An 18,681-nucleotide genomic window follows, 5' to 3' on the forward strand; every position below is an offset into this window, starting at 1 on the left:
CAGCTCACAGGGTTTCTTCAAATAAAACCTCAATTCATCAATCATCAATCAACGCTGTTATTTACATCTAAACATTTTCCTCTGTGCATCAGGTCACAAGTGTCCGTGTGAGGCTGAACAGAACAACCTGGTCAATTGTTGTATCCAAAAAAAATCAGGTTTAGTTACATTACCTGATAGACTGTATCATGAATGAATAACTTTTAGAAATAATGAGGTCAAAAGTCCAAACTCTTGTGCAGTAATCACAGCTCTATAGGAAATATTTCACCAGTCTCAAATTTAATTATTTATCTGTTCAATTATAACAGAGATCAAGTCTCTCACCAAACAGAACTTCATGCACCAGTAACTGTACTAGGAATATTGCAGTGAAGAAATGTTTAATCTAAATCCAAAATGATTTATATCTTAAAATAATAAATCCCATAAAATGTAACCATTGCATTGTGAAAAAAAGAAAAAAAAGTGTATCAGCAGATGTAAAACCATCTGAAGATCAGTAAAAACCATCAGAAGTCACAGATATACAGCGACACGACCTTTGCGTGCTCCATTGTATCTGCGCCTTCGCATGCTATATTGATTCATATCATCACACTAAACTCCAACTTTCCCTGCATATATCTAACAATCAAAGTAGTCTAATTTAAACAGAAGCTCAGCAGGATTATTCATCAGGTTTGTTTGAAGTTCAACAGTTTCATTTTTGCACACATGGGAGCTGACTTCCAAAAGGTTGATAAAGATGAATAACAAGGATGCTGTGATTGATTTTAATAGGCACACAGGAGGCACAGGTTTTACGACACAGTGTTCAAAGCCGCTGTTAGACTGTTGTTTTAATTCACACTAATCCAACTACACGAAGCTGAAGTCTGTTTGATGTGTCTACCTAACTGCGCTCATTGTCTCAACAAACTATGCGAATACCTAAAATACGAGGGATATTTCTGACAAGAGAAGTACAATGCTCAAGCTATATTTCCGTACTAAAAGCAACGGAGTCCAAATCAAAGCACAGAATCAGTGCCGTGTGGGGCCGCTCCGGCCTCTGAGGGTCGTGACCGTGTCCAGGTCCCATCAATAGGAGCAGGATAGATGGCACCCTGCTGACAGTGAACACTAACAGGTGTCAGCTGCACGTTTAATGAACTTGTGCACTATGGAAAATGTTTTATATTGATTATCTGCTCAACTGCTCAAGCTGAGGCAGACAAATAGTATTTATTATCAACATTGAGGAAACAGTCAGTGAGAGTAATAGAGGCCGGCCCAGCGCTAAGAGGCTCGGGGTCAGGGAGGGAGAACTGCGGCGCCAGCGCAGGGCCGGCCCGGAGGAATGGGACCGGGACCAAACCACATAACGGAGATGGTCCTTGGAAGCGCAGCAGTACACTAAAGGTAGGACCGGACTGAAAATGTGTCCAATCCAACAAAATGGATGGCAGTGGGTATAGAAACATCAGTTCAATTGCACCATGGATTAGGCCTGGGAGAAAATCCATTAGCAGTGCCTGACTGTGCTCTGGAGCACAACCCAAACAAAGGAGTGTTTACTTTGAATGTCTATCGACATCCTTCATACAAGCTCAGATTCATTTCAGGCGTGCGGTGGATACATTGCGCTCAAAGACCAGGACAAGGTAGAGTGTTTTCTGAAGCAATTTTTAAATGGAGCAATTCTTCTTGAGGGCTGTCAAGGCCCAGCTGCCAGTGAAGGCAAACACAGACCTCTCTCATCGACCTGCATTAGCGGCTGAGTCACTCTCACTCTCCGCCTTCACAATGGCATTCCTCAGCTCTGCTCCAGACATGAGTTTATGTAGTCAAAACAAAGAGGAGCAGCTTCAGCACTCGAAACGCAACAATGAACACGAGCCAGAAAGGCCACGGCGACGGCAGCGTGGAGCGGCCTGCGACTGAAGGTAGGTGGCGGGAGAGAGAGGGGGCTCGGATCCAAGTCTGTCGCAACTGAGTGGCAAACAAAAAAAGGTGGAATCTGATTCTTACTTGCTTGTCATCTCCTGGTTGTATTTGCACCGCAGGTCCAGCAGCTCTGTCTGTGCAGTGGTCAACGCTGAAGACAGGACGAAAGGCAGAGAGTGAGAGAGGAACACACACACACACACACACACGCACGCACACACGCACACACACACGCACACACACACACACACACACACACACACACACACACACACACACACACACACACGCACACACACACACACACACACACACACACACACACACACACACACGCACACACACACACACACACACACACACACACACACACACACACAAGACACATTCCTATTTTTGTCATATTTAAAATGGGAGCGTATGCCTTCAACACTCAGAACAGATTAAGATTCAACTTTAAACTGTTAAATATCATTAAACACAAATGCAATCGATAGAATGTAGTTTTTACTCTTAATGCCCCAGCGGGGCAGCAAATGTTTCAGCAGGGGGCATTATCCTGCACTTATATACATGTTGGTCGTGTGAAAACTACATTGGCTTCAGAGCGAGCTGGTGTTTGAAACACTTACATGAATGCAGAACCTTCATCTTCTCCTTGGCCTCTGACAGTCTGTCAGTCACAGCCACATCGTCAGCGTCCTCCTCCCTGAGGGGAGAAACTCGTCAGTTCCTTCGCTACATCACGGCCACACATTCAAAGTGACAACACGCACCTTTATGCAGAAAATAACCATGTCACTACTGTAAGCATGTTCTTCCACCTACAGAGCTGATACGTGGGATTTCATTAGAATAATTACAGTAGGAGAAAACATTTAGAGTTGGTACAATATTCATAAAAAAGACCCAACAGTGTAGCATTAGTAGTTTAGGTTGAATAATCTTCCCTATCTTCTAATCTTCTGTCTCTGAATAAATAATAAACTGGGAACCTAGGTGGCACAGGTGGTCAGCAGGTTTTCCATCCTTTAGCTTTGGAGTTTCTATTTACAGGTAAATCTGGAGTAACTGGCTCCTACCCCCGGTGCTCGGCTCCTTTCTGGTGCTTCTGCTGTGTGGAGCCCGGGGCCCTCGGGGCCGGTGTGCTGTTGGGGGTCATCAGGGAGTTCGGGGAGCTGGACTCTGGGGCCTCCACTGTCGAGGCTGCTGCCGGAACCGCTGCACAGTCCTCTGTGGGCTCTGTGAAGGAAGAAGTCTGAGCCTTGAAGCAGTTCTGAGTGAGGACAAGCAGAAAATACTGGAAAGGTGATTAGTTTTTATTCCACTTCATACAGTAAGAACCCAGGTGTATGTACATAAAGCAGCCACACACACTCAGCATGACTCACTGCACACATTCGGCATTGTCTGCTCCGTGATGCGCCTGGCTTGAGTCTGACCTGTCTTTTCAAGGCACTCCAGGTGTTTCTTCCAGTGCCCACTGATCTCTCGAACCAGTGCCTCACTGTCTGGGGCCACACTCTGGATCTGCTGCAGCCTTTCCTCTAAAGTATGGGAGGCCTCTAGCACAGGAGCGGGGTCTGTGAAAAAACAACAACACACAAACAAATCTCTGAAGAAGGAACAGGTGGATTCACACGATATCCAGAAACTCCTACTTTGTTTTTTTTTAAAGGCTAAATAGGTGTTTTACTGCGTGCGCCGCCTGTAAAGCACAAGACAGAGATTTCTGCATCGCACTTCCAACAGAAGCAGACTATTCCACCGAGACTTGTTTCCAAAGAGTGACTCTTAGACTTTCCCCGCTCAGACGCCTTTGAAAATTTCACAGGCTGGACCCTAATGACACGAGTGCTGCTCGGACCCTTTACATGTACCAAAATCAAATCTAATGAGTCTCCTCACATGCTGATGAATGGAGGAAAAAACAAAAACGACTGCCGTGAACGTATGACGAAGTCTCAAGTTCCAAGTATACACCTAGGTAAAGTATAGAAAAAGTCTGCTCCTGAAAAGGGGATAAAAAAAAAGCAGGATTCTTTAGCACAACAGAGAAGCTGTTTTGCAATGCATGTGCGGCAGCACCGGGCCCATGGGGCCAACTAGGAGGCTGTTTCTCAGCTAACAAGTCTCCTCTGTATCATTTGATCATTTAAATTATTATGCCAGGAATTCTCAGGAGGCAGCTCGGCACTCCACATCACAGGGCTGTTTTTAATCTTCCCCTTCCCTTTCTTCCCCTCCCGAAAAGTTCAACAGCTCAGAGAGAGAGAGCTGCTCCTGTTGTGTACCTGCCTGCCGAACACCAAAGGAGGTGACTTCTAGTGCCAAAGCACAGAGAGGGAAGCTCAGGGGAGCTCCTTGACAAGGGGGGAGGTAAGATGTAGAGCCACGTGCACGCACGCGCGCACGCACACACACACACACACACATGCACGCACACACACACACACACGCACACACACACACACACACACACACACACACACACACACACACACACCACAGCCCTTCAAAACTCTAAAAGAGGAGGAAAATCGCTGCTTTGCTGCACAAACTTTTCTCCCACAGCTTTCATCCACTCATCTTAGGCTTCTGTGTGGAACCCAATTGGATCCCTTCTTCAGCATGGGCACTGACTGAAGTGACTTTTCATAAGAAGTTGGAGCCACAGCCGTTTCAACTTTGCCAGATGCCACTGAGCGAATGCAAACTCGGAGCCGACAGACCTCAAAAATAAATGCTCATCAGAGAGCGCAAACGTCTGCAACGTGCAATTTGTTGAAATCCTGAGCGTACATTGCAACTCCCCATATCTGCATTTTCATCAGACAAACATTTTGGGCCATTTAATTGATCGAGCTATTTTTCCCAAGACCGTTTACAGTCAAATATTGTCTGCATTCATTGTTACACCAACAGTGGAGATATTGCATCAGTCACAAGGGACATCACTATTAAGAGCACAGCTCTTCTAAGACAAACTGGATGACTTAAAGCACTGCTATTCCATCGACCCACTGTCACAGAAATCACTTTATCAGCCCCTTTCCCATATATCCTTTCAACTTTTAATGATCAAAGGACAGAGATTATGGTAAGGGATCTCTCACACACGGACAAGCCAGGATTATCAATCAGTGGCAGGGGAGTAAAGTAAAGTCAAATTTAAAGTGAGGGATATAACTTAAGTCTGTATACAAAATTAACCCCCCGTCAAAGTGGAGCAGCAGGAATAGTCTCCAAGGGCCAGAGATCTACAGTTGCTGAGAGCGAGTCCAGAAAGAAGTGCTGATAACTTTGGAAAATAGAGCCACTAATTGATGTAGCTAATAAGCAGCACTGCAACTTCCTAATAAAGCAGCTCTGTCGGTAAATCCACCAGATACAACCTGGAGAAGAAAAGGAATTCAACAGCAACCTCAAAGCTCACATGCTCATTAATCAGGACACATCACACTGCTGATGAGACGTTATGTACATGGGGTGAGTCACATCACTCTCAGTGCAAATAAACCTTTCAAATTTTAATTTCTCCTTTATCTTAATTATGGGTGATTGAACATCTGAGTTCAACATTACTGATTGGGCAACAGGAGCTTTTAAAGGCTAATAAATCACAAGATATTTAATCTGTCACTTCCTATAGTAAGACATGGGTTCAGTTCCAGCTTTGGAGAAGAGCAGAATAGCACTGGAAGATTTAATGATATCTTAAGCTGGGAAATCACTGAAGCCCATCGCAGCTGTGGCTGGGCAAAGGGCAAAAGGCAGGGTGCAGGCTGCCAATCAATCACAGGCAGCCACACACACCTATGGTTAATTAACATGAGTGTGGGAGGACGTTGGTGTGGCCAGAGAAACGCCCACGGACAGAGAACAGTAGCACACGACTGCTGAATTCAAACTGACCACAACCACCACAATACAATGACAACGGACTTTAATCCAGTGTCTGAGCAGGAACGCTGTAAAAGACTTAACACAGGGTTAAAATGGTGACGGCTTCATGAATAAATCAATCAATGGTGAAATCCAAGCACTGGCCACCGAAGACGGGCTAAACCAATATGTGACCATCATGCTGCTGGCTTTGGGCTCCTCTGACTCATGAGCTCATGTTCCAGGCCTCAACAGTCATAAAAAACATTTATAAATGACAATATATTACAGAAACAAACTGAAATAATAAGACTAAAAATAATCATGCACAAATGCACAGATGTTAAGAGTAGTGAGTAGAGTTTGCAGTTATTTTGAAGATGCAAATTCAGTCCTTTCTGTAGATTAAGATAAAATAATGCTGAAAGAATGTTTATTATTTTGTAAATAATGTAAGATTTGTCTGTGTGCGTATTCAAAGGTATTAATGCTAATAACGGATCATCAGACGTGGGTTCGATGAACTCTTTCTGATGGTGGACAAAAGTTAGAGTGACTTTTAATTAATTGGGCACAATCTCCATCATTGATATTGGGTTTCATCACTTTGGCTGCGTGATAATGAGGCTCCTGCATTTGCTCCAGCGCCGCTGCTTCCGTGGCGCTGTCCGTCTCAGACGGCCCCGCCGGGACCCGGCCCGGCCCGACCGAGCGGCACCGCGAGGAGCGCTCCGTACGCGCGTGCTTGGAGGTGGGTGGGGGCGGAGCGGGGGGCGCCAAGACAAGCAGGTGTGTGAGGGCGGTCCGTCTTGGCTCTGTCAGCGATACGCCATCATTAGGCGGTGTGGGCGCAGCAGGGTGCACCATTATGTCTCCCTGGGCCCTGTGTAATTACGCTCTGACATAATTAACCCAGCAAGCCCATTAGCCAAGCATTGGCTGGCTGAAGAGAGAAAAAAACCCTATAATTATTTGTTGTGCGCATGTTAATGAGGCCAGCTGTGTTCCCATCATACAACACGAACAAATTAATTTACAAGGCTGTGCTCCAAGGTTTTTTCTATTCATTCAAAACAGTCTTGTTTTTTTGCTCTGAGTGGACTTCAAGGTCCATAAACATGCTCCGCTGCTGCTGCAACAAACAGTAACGCTGCTGTAATACTGTCGTCAAGGACCCAAACTAGGTTGACACAACTACACGCCTTCACTTTCACCTCCACACGCAACATAAAGAGATATAAGATGCGGCGTGTCGCTTAAATTGCTGCCTCTCGTCTTGTGCCTGTCAAGGATCAGTCCCGATTACAAACAACACAAACTGCTCGCAACAAATTCATAAACATTACTTTTCTGTTTGCGGCGCGTCTTAAGCCATGGAGCATTTGATATGCAGTTGGCAAAGTGAAGTCTCACTTTACCTTGATGTGGCAGAGGGAGTGTGAAACACTAAAATAAAAAACAGATTGTAGGTAAGCGGCAGCTTTTGTGCGTGAACAAAACAAAGCTGAAAGAGAAACTTCTTAACCTGTTCTTTCCCACCGCTGCTCCGCGTCTTTGTTTAACAGACTGAAGGACGGAGAGGCAATGACATCGATGCCAAGACATTTGAAATCTTGGAACAAAGAGCGGAGCCAGAGCTAGCTAGCATTTCAAATTAAGACTACATCCTGCGGTGCCAATGACATTCGACCCAGACTACACAAAAATAAAACTGCGCATTTATATATTTATGAGCCATGTACGACAAATCACAATGAATTAACATCCTCATGCACGCTAACCTGCTTCACGATTCTGAATTTCATGCTAGCACACACACACACACACACACACACACACGCACGCACGCATTCCTACACACACGTGCACAGTTCCTGTCTTTTAAGAGCACACACTCCGTGTCCCTCTGGGGTCTCCTGCTCCACGGGGATCAGTTGGAGAGGCCCAGCTCTTTTATGAACATAATGCATTATTAAGCACCTCAAACATCTCCTGGGCCTTTGTTTATTACTGCTCTTATTAATCACTTGTGCATAATCTGGTCCCGCCCAGAGAGCTTTCATTTTCCATCAGCTTTTTATACGCCCTTATTTTCCGACAGGCTGCCACAAACACACATGGCACTCAGGTACTCAGCTGCACAATTACAATAAAACTAGCTCCCTGTGCCTCGCAGGCCTCTCTCGCTGCTGCTCACTCGCGTGTGTGGAGGGTTGGGGGAGGACGACTATACGCTAAGCAGTGGAATGACTCTGAATTACTAAGGTCAGTCCAGATAATCTCACCGCCGAGGGACACGTCCGACGTGAATATGTGCACTCACAAGCATCTCTTAACACAAGATGACACGAGGCTTGGTGTGACAAAAAGCTGTTTGTGCGGGTGCTCGGCTCCGCAGTACCACCGGTCACCACTAGCGAGCGCTGTTGCCATAGCGTTTTAGCATTTCCACTTACACACACAAGCACAAACACGCCGTAGGCCCGGCAGGCACACACACACACACACACACACGCACACACGCACACGCGCACACGCGCACATGCGCACACACACACACACACACACACACACACACACACACACACACACACACACTCTTACAGGGGTGTATTCAGATCAGAATCTTCACAAACTCTCAGTGAGCTCCCCGCTCAGATAAAAGGAGCTGTGTTCTGAAGGAGAGAGGGAGCGGGCTGGATCCTGAGGGATGACTGTGTGTACTGAGTGGAGGCGAGAAAGAGCAAACACCTGGAGCGTCAGTCTCAGGGCTACGCCCCTGGCGACAGGGCCTCGCTGCTCGCACAGAGGTGGCAACAGACGCAGCCTTTCAAGCGGCACTCGCGTGCGCACACGCGTCCTCGCTGCAGGAGCGGAGCAGAAGAAGACGGGGCGAGGAAGAGGCAGACGGCAGGAAGTTAGGTGCCGCTTTGTGCAGCGGGTGAATCGGGCAGAAGCTGCCACTGTTTTTCGGCGTTCAGTGATCAGGGTGTGTTTATCTGCACTGATCAAAACCGTGCGGAGGTGATATAAACATTGTTAGGGAAACACTGTTAACAGGCCTCTTTCAAGCCCCAGACTAGGTAGGAGTTACAGTGTGCAGCATGGGGAGATGTCACAGGCAAATCAAAACAGAGAACGCTAATGAAACACTCCGGTGGATTGACACCTCGGCTTAGGGGCCTCATGAAAGGCACGGGGAGAGAGGGGAGAAAACTTCAATCGCTCGCATCAAGAAGTTATTTCTGTTCCGAGTTGACAGTTGCATTGGTGTTGACATTGAACAAGCAGCATTATCCTGCATTAACAAAGCGCAACCTTATCAGGCTGGAATCTGGCGAATGTAACGGATGTGCTGGTTGCATTCGATAGTGGGTAAAGCAAAGTGGATAACTGATATGTGACCAGATGTTAATGACAGTCAGGTACAACAGGTCACATATCGAGCTGCCGTCGCGCCCCCCCCCCGTTTTCACTTGCTCACTTCTTGCATTCATTAACTCCACCATAAGCTTGCTGTGATTGGACCAGTGGCAGCCACACACACACACACACACACACACACACACACACACACACACACACACACGCACACGCACACGCACACGCACACGCACACACAGGGAGGCACTTTCAAATGAAATAATAGGACGGGAAAAACGTCCTGCAATGAATAGTAATAACTGCATTAAGATTAACGAGCACAGCGTGTAAAGAATAATTGTATCTGTCAAAAGATTAAAAATACATGAGCTGTGTCGTTTGTTGGGGGAACGGTAGGAAAGCTCACTGTTGTGTTTGAGGGGCAGAGAGAAATGGAGTGGGGCCACAGCCAAATGGCTGTCCTCTGATGTACCTGGAGTCATCCATTCTGTCAGGGGGTGGGACGCAGAGAGGGGGAGTGTGACCTTGGCCACAAGCAGCAAGACGCACAGTGACGAACAGTCACAGGAAGCTCTAGTCTCTCTTCAAATAATGCAAGGCCCCGGATCACCGACGCTCCTGCTGCTGGACCTGTTTGTTTGGTCTGGGATTTAGTAGTCCATAGTATATTAATGCTGTTCAAGTCCGTGTCGGGCCACGTGATCTCAGAGTCTGTGGCTTTAAAAGTGTAACAAATCAAGTTTGAAATGGGAACTGTGTTTTTTATGCAAGCGGGTGATGCTAATCAGCTGACCTAGTCTCAGTCTGCCCAGGTTGATACCACACTGAACTAACCCATCTGGGTTCAAAGTTACTACTGAGACCCTGGGCCTTTTCCGATGTGCAGTGAACTCTTTACAAATGGAAAAGAATCATTCACTACAGTGAAGGTCAGTGAGGATGACACATTCAGTAAGCCCACTATACAGCAGGTTTTCTATCTAGTGAGAGTGGCTGGTCATAAACAACCGCTGACGCCAAAAAAACAATTTTAATAATAATAATTGAAACTCCATTGATCCCAGCAGTGTGAGACATTTCTCTGCGTTTGACCTCTCCCCCGGGGCAGCAGGGGGCAGCAGGGGGCAGCTGGTGTGAAGTGCCTTGCTCAAGGACACACCTGGTGCCCTTCTGCTGCGCAGGCCGACGCTGCACCCACTGAGCTGCCAGGCCACCGAGGCCACGGAGGCTCATTTGAACTGTGCCACAGCGTGACAGTTATGGCAAATCACAGACTGACACACAGAGGAGCACAACCACCATGTGCCACTCTCTGTGCAGTGGATACAGAGTGTACGCGGGTGCCTCCATGTTCACATCGAGTCAGAACATGGCAGCATCCAGTGTTTTTCTGAAAAACCACTGGTTATTCTATGTAACAACAGTGTTTAATGTAAACGTAGCTACCAATATGCTTTACATGACCAGAAAATTCAATATTTTAGCCATTAAACTGTCACTGTGCTCTACTTTACTGGTCCAAAACAGAATTTACATAGTAAACCTGAAATCACTGGGTCCATGAGGGTTTCATCTCTGGAGCAGCCTTATTTAAGTTAACTTGGCAAAATATTTAGAGGTGTAGAATGTTAGAAAAATCAGTAATAGTATAATTGTTAGTAAGTTATAAGAACTTTGTCATTTCTTTTCCAACCTACTTCCTCAGCGAGTACATAAAAAAAATCTGACTTTATATCAGTGTCAGTGATACAATGAAGCTGACTCCCTTTGTAAAGCAAGGTCAGACAGAGGCTGGGGGCTTCCGTACGTCACCTGATGGGACCTGCCAGTGGAAGAGCTGCTGCTGCACACTCAGTACTGTACAATAACCACTCACACTCTGGGTCGGGTCCCACCTCTATATGAAGAGACAGGGAGGAAAAACAGCACACGCTCTGAAAACAAAAACTCCTTCAGATTCTCACCCAAGAGTTGATGCCGGGTGATGGTGGCCTCTCCTTTTGTTCCAGAGACTTTGTTTTTTAACATAACAACTCGCAGTCAAGACGATTCTCTACTTGAGAGGAGTTTGTGCCAAATATATCCAAGAAGATGCGACTAGGCTTGAATTAAGGCCTTGTTATAAAAGGTATAGGTCACAAGATCAAACTGAGCACATCTTCAAAGGACGGTATTTCTTATCAAGTCAATATCGCCATTCAAAGTGTGTGTGTGTGTGTGTGTGTGTGTGTGTGTGTGTGCGCGCGCGCGCATGTGTGTGTGTGTGCGCGCGTGTGACGGCACAATATAAAGCAAGGGACTTCAAGGAAAAATGGAGACCTTTAAAAGTCAGTTGCTGCTGTCGCTGTTTCTCTGACGCAGACTTTTATCTTGTATTCATTGAATCTGTAAACAGCGTTCTCCACTCCTGCCACAAGTGTTTCTCTGATCTAGCCTGAAACTGGGCTGCATTTTGCTGCCGTCTTCTGCAACAAAGAGCAACACAGTACATGCGCCCTGGCGCCGAAATAATAGCCAAATAAACACACAATATGGCTTTTCTCAGCGCCGACTAACTGCCCCCCCCACTTCCCCCCATCGGCCTCATCAGGCCTGCGTTCCGCACGAAGCCAGACTTCAGTTGGGATTTTAATTGGCCCTCCACAATCAACAGCAGAGCTTCTCAAGGATGTGTTCGCTCCTCAGTCAGGCTACACTCAAGGACCTGTGCTGAGTTTTGAAGTGGCCTCACGCAGAGTTTTGGAAACCACTCTCTGAGCTCCGACTTTGAAAAATAGATACAAGCCACAGGGTATGGGGTTTATGTATCTTATATCAATCTGCTGTATAACCACATTCATCACGCTTTAGGCTGACTCATATACACACACTGGCTAATTGTACAGGCACACCTTGGAAGCCTAATTCCACTATGTGTTTATTATTGGAGTCAGTTTGACCTCTAAAGCCTGGACTTCTAATGTTTAGGCCATAATATTTAAATAGAAGCTCATACTGAGAGATGATACATTTATAGACAAGTACTAATTGACTTTATTAGGTGTACCTAATAAAGGGGCCAGTGCGTCTCTACAAGCCTGGTCCGGCGACACCTGGCCGAGAAGTGATGAACGAAGAGAGAAAGCGATTAATGGTTGTGTTGTGTTATCGCTGCAGCGTTTGTTTGTGGTCTTAGTGGGGAAACTCACCTGGGGCCTCGATAAGCTGTTTGTAGATCCCCAGGAACGCCGACTCGGCCTCCTTACTGCGCTTGTTCAGAGCAACCACCTGCAGGGAAGGAGAAGACGCCATTTAGTCAAACGTGGACCACGACGATCCTGGCAAACGTCTACCGCCGCTCACGACGCGTGATGTCAGGCGTGCAACGGACGCACACCTAAAACCTTAAACAGCTAACACTTAATCAATAGTTACGAGAGCAAAGGTCAGTTTCACAGCATCCTGCCAATAAATGAAACAACCGCCCCTGAATGCTTTTTTACTGCTACCGTACAGTATGAGACGTGCAGCGCGGCCCATACACAATAACTAATTCCTTCCATATAAGCTGCAACAAACCCCAATGACACTCTCCCCGTTCCGCCGCCAAGCGGCTGCACGTCGCGCGGTGACACTTGGCCCGTTACATGTAGGTGGCGCCGCGCGCGATGAGAGGCTTTGCCAGCGACGGCGGCCTTCATCACCAGCAGCACTCGACACCTGCCATCCTCAACTCGGCGGGCGACACAAACCAATTAACGATTCATTAGGAGGGACAAAGAAAGCGAATTAGCCGCCACCTGGCCCCATGGAGAGGGCGCCTGCACCACTGGCTATGTGGGTTACCCTGCTCCCGCGCCTGCTGGGCCTTGGACCCGCTGCCTCTCCAAGCCCTCGGATCTAGCAGCGTGGCCGCTCCTCACTCTTAGGGGCGCGCTTGAAAAACCTCCATGTTGCAAAGACTGAAAGCACTTGTGAGGATAGTGGCGGTGGCGGTGTCCGTGGCGTGTTTGGGTGGTTTAGTGGGGTTATAAATAAGACGTATAGAAAATCTGTGAGATCCAGAGAGCCTTTGATTTACTGGGAATGGCTGACGCCGCCCCCAGGGAGGCATAACGACAGCATCATGTTTAAAGAAATATTATAAGGATCAAGCACCCCCCCCCCCCTCCCCAATCACTCCCACTTGGAGCAGCTCAGAGGAGTTCGTGGAAAATGGAAAAAGGCTGGAGCCGAATCAATACAGATGCAATAGTCTGCAGCTCTGAGTCTCCCTGCTACTCAGTGCTCCTGTTGCACTCATACCCCCCCCCCGATAACCTCCATCCATGCCCCGCTTCATCCAGGACGTGACGTTGGCATCGGCGCGGTCCACGAACAGTGAAGATGTGTCGAGTGCGGCGGCGTAAACGGCCGCGCGGCTGCATGCGGGTTTGGAGGGCCTCGACAAGACTCGCTTCACCCGCTGATGAGAAACTGCTGTTGTGTTTGTTTCCCTTTTCACTGTGAAGGAGCAATTTGGCGAGAGCGCAGCCGAAGATGTTTTCGGGCAATAACACCCCCCCACCCTTGGACGTGACAATGAGCAAACATCTGACAAACACTTTGTGGCACCGAGGCAATCTTTTACCAGCGCGACCTTTCACCTCGACTACACGGCGACCGCGGCAGGGCGGCCGCGCCGCACCCGCTGCTAGTCATCAACTCTTCCCTGACAAGGTGTTGGCTGGCCTGGCTTCCTCCACGGCGTATACATCAAACGAGCCCCCCCCCCCACCACCACCACCACCAGCATATGCAAATAGGCTCAGATCCTGCACGAAGGCAACAGCTACGGAGCCGCGCGGGGTCTCCCGGTCCTCCATCATCCTTTAACGAGAGAACACGGAGATTACCTCCACAATCACACCATTAACCTGCCTACAGACACCAGCAGAGGCATCAATCACACGCCTGCCTGATGCTTTCTCACGTTTGCACCCTCTCTGTGTGTATATATATATATATATATATATATATATATATATATACACTCCCTTACGACGCCATCATCAAAGCATTGTGAGGTGTTGTGCATAATAAGGGCTGATGAGGGAGTAGTCCTCACCTCTCACCAAGCACATAGGACTTGAGAGCCACATGTCTCAGAGTAAGACGTATGGAACGGTTGTACAGAAGCAGGGAAGCTCTCTCCTCCACCTACAGTACGGCTGCAAGATACGGCGCGGGCTCACAGCTCGCATTCTTTGTTTTCACCGGTTTCGTGATAAAGGATATGGCCACCGAGGGAATGGGCTCGGCCGCAGGTTGATTTTACAAGCAGGAGTAGAGCCCGGGGCAGAGAGGCAGGAGAGAGACAAAGGAAACCTGTTAGCACCCCTCCATAACTCTTCATGCAGCCACGGAGTGGGCAGAGCACCGCCGCTGGGACAGGGCTGCTGGGAAATACTTACTGATAAGCCTCCGAGAATACTTTCAGGAGCCACTAGTGAGTCTGTGCGCGCATCTGACTGCGTGCATGCGTGTGTGAGGCAGACAGAGGAGGAGAGAGCAAAAAGGGAGAACCAGAATCCACATGAAGGAGACTGAAGGGCTACTGAGCAACATACAGTAGAGGTAGAGACGGAGACAAGAGAAAAGAGAGGTTCCCATAAAGAGCGCAATTAGCAATTATGCAGTCATCAATTACAATTATCACAACTGGTGATTATGCAATTATCACTCTAAATCATCGTTTTCCCCCTCAGCCTCACCAGCTTGCCACCCCCTGTGATTTGGTTGTTTGAGGATAGGTTGTGATGATGCAGGTGATTAGAGTGTGTGACGGTGATAGGGGTGGCGGGTGGGTGTCGAGGCAGCGTCTTGCACCGCACGCGTGTGTGCGTGTGTGAATCCCCGGAGCCCACGTGCGCTTCCACAGCGCCGGATCCGGGGTGTGGGTGGCCGCGAACGCGCCGCTTCCATCTCGGGGGGGAATGCGGCCGGTGCAGTGGGTGGCGCGGGGACAGCCAGTGTACGGTTCCACAGTCCCTGAGGCCTCTAAATTACCTGTCATCTTCCCCCATGATGCAAAGGTCAGTGCGCAATCATTGGGAGTCCATCCGACTGCGCCGCTCGGCGAGCGCCAGTCCGGCCCACGGGCTGACAGGATGTCACAACAACCCCGGTCCCGCTCCATGCTTATTAGAACAAAACAGTAGGAAGTCCACTACTACTGCAACACCCCTTGTCACAACAACTTCCAGAAGAATCCAGACTAATGTTCAAGTGCTAGGTGTTACAATAAGTGTTGAGATAATAAGGCAAAATATTGTCAGCGCTGTCATATTTACGCCTGTGAAGAGAAGGCTGCATTTTTTTCCCAATTTAATTCTTCTGGGCAAACATTTTTAATGTTTCATTGTGACAACATACAGTACACTACGTCATTTACACAGTCCTGAGGCTGATTTGAACTATACTTCCATTTGTGGTGTCACCTCCACACATCTGAATGCCATCAATAATATTTTTGCATGTTTTTAAGTATTTTTTAGAGATTTAACCATATAAATCAAGATTTTACTTAACTGCTAGACTAATATGATTTAGAGTTGTCTAAAGGGAGGGACTCATTTTTCTAAAAGGCAAAAACGGATCCATTTTGGGTCAGAGCTGGATATATACAGTAAACATACAATTGAAAACAATAAAAGGAAAAAAAAACAAGTTAGATGTACGCTTTCCTTGTTAATATGTTATGTCTACGTTCAAAAAAGGCAAACGCCAACAACAAACTGCCCGTTCAGAGGCGGTGAAAGAAGTGCCACGCAGCACTTGTGCAGCTGTCACTGCAGGCATTTGTTTTGCATTGAGTGTAGGTTCAGACGGAGGGCGGGCGCAGAGAGATGAGTTGGTGTAGAGTGACTGATGAGTAGGTGGAGGAGAGGGGCGCCGCTGCCGCACAGCCTGGATGGTGAGAGGCCGTGTGCGCCCCCACACACACACACACGCACGCACGCACGCACGCACGCACGCACGCACGCACGCGCACACACACACACACACACACACACACACACACACACACACACACACACACACACACAGCTGAACCTGGGAGCAGGCGCACACAGGCTGGCTCTGAGGGCGCACGTAATCACGGCGACACCCGTCTGAGCGGCGGCCGCGACGCCCGGCGAGATGAGCGGTCACAGCATTGACACACATCTCGTCGCCACATCAATTCCAATCAGCGGTGGCTGTCAGTCAGCGCGCGGCGCTCGCGGCGGATGCCCGCCGCCGCCGAGGTGCTGGCTCAGCCAAAAAGCTGGCCAGAGCTGACCTCACCAATAGCCTCAGACAGCTTAGCTGTGAACATGTAGCGACATGGTCTGAGGTAAATCTACCAAAACACCCTTCAAAATACACTATTTTATATAACAGTATGTGAAACCTACTGTAATAAATACAAATACTGTAAACCTGAATGAAGGTCGTGGGTCATTTGACGACCACACACGGCTGAACGCTATTAGCGCTCACCACAGCCACGGCCAGTCGCCACCCTCCGGTCCATTGCGTCACTGACAGCATGGGTTCCGGCCCCGGCTGAGAGACGAGCAGATCCAGGTACAGCTGACGTAACCTCGCCGGACGTGACACGCGGAGCAGCGAGAGAGGCAGAACACGGCGCGACGTTCAACCCAGATCAAAGGCCCCGCTTTCACCAGCACACAGCAGGCGCCTTGCGGGCGCCCCCCCTCACCATCAACAGGCGGCGTTACCCGCACGCTCCACAACACTCAAAAGCACCCGTCTCGAAGCGAACGCCTCAAAGTCACAGCAAAGTCGAAGTCAAGAGCCGGCGAGAGACAAACGGAGGGGAAAAAAACAAATCTTTTCTGAATGTCTTTGTAGTTCAAAAGACAGGAGTTGTCATTTTCTTTGAGCTCATGCTTTCAAATGTTTGATGCGGTGAATGACCTAAACCTTGAGGAAAGTGTGCCTGGTAAAAAAGTATCTTTCATGGTATGATGGGAGGGAGCGGGGGCGTCTGATGAAGGCACTGGATGATGTGCTGAAAGGGAGGAGGGCTGTGAAAAGTAGTGATGAGTGCACCTGGACTAGATTCCAGCGCTGGGAGAACTGACGGTGAAGAGGAGCGGAGAGGGGAGATGTGCAGGTAAGGGCTAATTATAAAAATAAAGTGGCCCCATTATCGCAGCGCCGTCCTGCCCCAGTGAACAAAGCCACAACAGATGGGGAGTCATGGGCCAGCGTGCCGACGCGAGCCAAAGCCCTGGAGGCCCGGAGCCTGGCAGGCGGCGGGTGGAGCGGCCCGGCAGAGCGGCCCGGCCCGGCCCGGCAGAGCGGCCCGGCAGAGCGGCCCCACAGCTGCACGTCTCGCGCTCACACACATGTTGACAGTGTTTCTCCAGCCCTGCCCGCACCAGTCAAGGTGAGACAGCGTGACACGAGGGGCGAGCGAGGGAGCGAGCGAGGCAGAGGGTGCTCCACCATGATGGATAGCGCTCTCCACGCACCTCTCCCCTCTCTCCCTCTTAGAAGGCTGGTGACTTTCCAGTGAGGCAATTATCATTGCGGAATGCATAATAGCCTAATTAATTACAGGTGTCAGCGCTGCCTTTGTTTCAGCGCGGAGGAACATCGCGCCGGGGCCGCGTCCGCCCGAAACCCGCCGCGCTGATGAACGAGCCTCCAGCCGACGGCGAAGGGGAAGGCGGCGAAGGAAGGAAGGCTCGGAGTCCGCAGAACGGGCCCGCTTCAGCCGAGACGGACTCCCGGGCAGAACCAAACGGGCCCGGGCGCCGTCCGTCGCAGCTGCCTTTTCATTCAGCGCAGAGAGGCGGCGCCGGGGGAGGGTCCGAGGCTCCTGCCGCTCCAGCACCAGAACACGGCGGCGCCGCTCGGAACAGGACGTCGCGTTCACTGTGCGTTAGCGTTAGCGTTAGCGCCTGCCGTTGATCGCCCCCCCCCCGGCAGCAGCGGCTCATTGTGAGCTACGCTGAGCCTAATAGGAGGCGAGGCTGCAGACGTATGCAGCTCCCCCTGCTCCCGCTGTGACGAGAGTTTTACATAATTAATCACTGTTGATGTTTCTCAGGTAGTCGCCCGGCAAATGCACTTCAGACTCTGCCGCCACCGCCGCCGCTCCTGCGGAGAATGAGCGACACCGGAACAGACAGCTTACATTACAGGCATAAATAAGGCAATTTTGTACAGTGTCTTCAGACATTACTGTGAAGGGGGTTCAGGGCCAATGATTTGACTTGCTACAGAGAAACACTCAGGAAAAGCTTTTCTGTGTCTCGGCGTCTACAGAGAATTTGCGCTTGATGCGAGTAAAACTGCTTCCTTTAGTGTTTTTATAATTCTCTATGCTGTTAGAGACACGCGGAGGGAAGCGCGGCGCCTTCTGGAGATAACAGCTGACAGCTCCAGACAGATGATCACTCACGTCTGCATGAATCAGTCTAATCTGAATGTCGATCTTAATACATG

The 18,681-nt window shown here is 49.0% G+C and overlaps 1 protein-coding gene across 3 annotated transcripts in view; it reads right to left on the reverse strand.

The window, feature by feature from the left end:
* The window catches only part of cux2b (cut-like homeobox 2b), a 74,990-nt gene that overhangs the window by 13,037 nt on the left and 43,272 nt on the right, over nucleotides 1–18,681 (reverse strand). For all 3 annotated transcript variants that reach the window (XM_029161836.3, XM_029161839.3, XM_055511743.1), the window contains exons 4-8: nucleotides 12,387–12,465; nucleotides 3,372–3,512; nucleotides 3,012–3,171; nucleotides 2,562–2,638; nucleotides 2,014–2,080 (exon numbers count right to left, since the gene is read on the reverse strand). In XM_029161836.3, coding sequence (XP_029017669.1) covers nucleotides 2,014–2,080; nucleotides 2,562–2,638; nucleotides 3,012–3,171; nucleotides 3,372–3,512; nucleotides 12,387–12,465 — 524 coding nt within the window. The remainder of the gene's footprint in view (nucleotides 1–2,013; nucleotides 2,081–2,561; nucleotides 2,639–3,011; nucleotides 3,172–3,371; nucleotides 3,513–12,386; nucleotides 12,466–18,681) is intronic.

The sequence above is a fragment of the Betta splendens genome, chromosome 9 (assembly GCF_900634795.4).
Source record: "Betta splendens chromosome 9, fBetSpl5.4, whole genome shotgun sequence".
Taxonomy (NCBI): domain Eukaryota; kingdom Metazoa; phylum Chordata; class Actinopteri; order Anabantiformes; family Osphronemidae; genus Betta; species Betta splendens.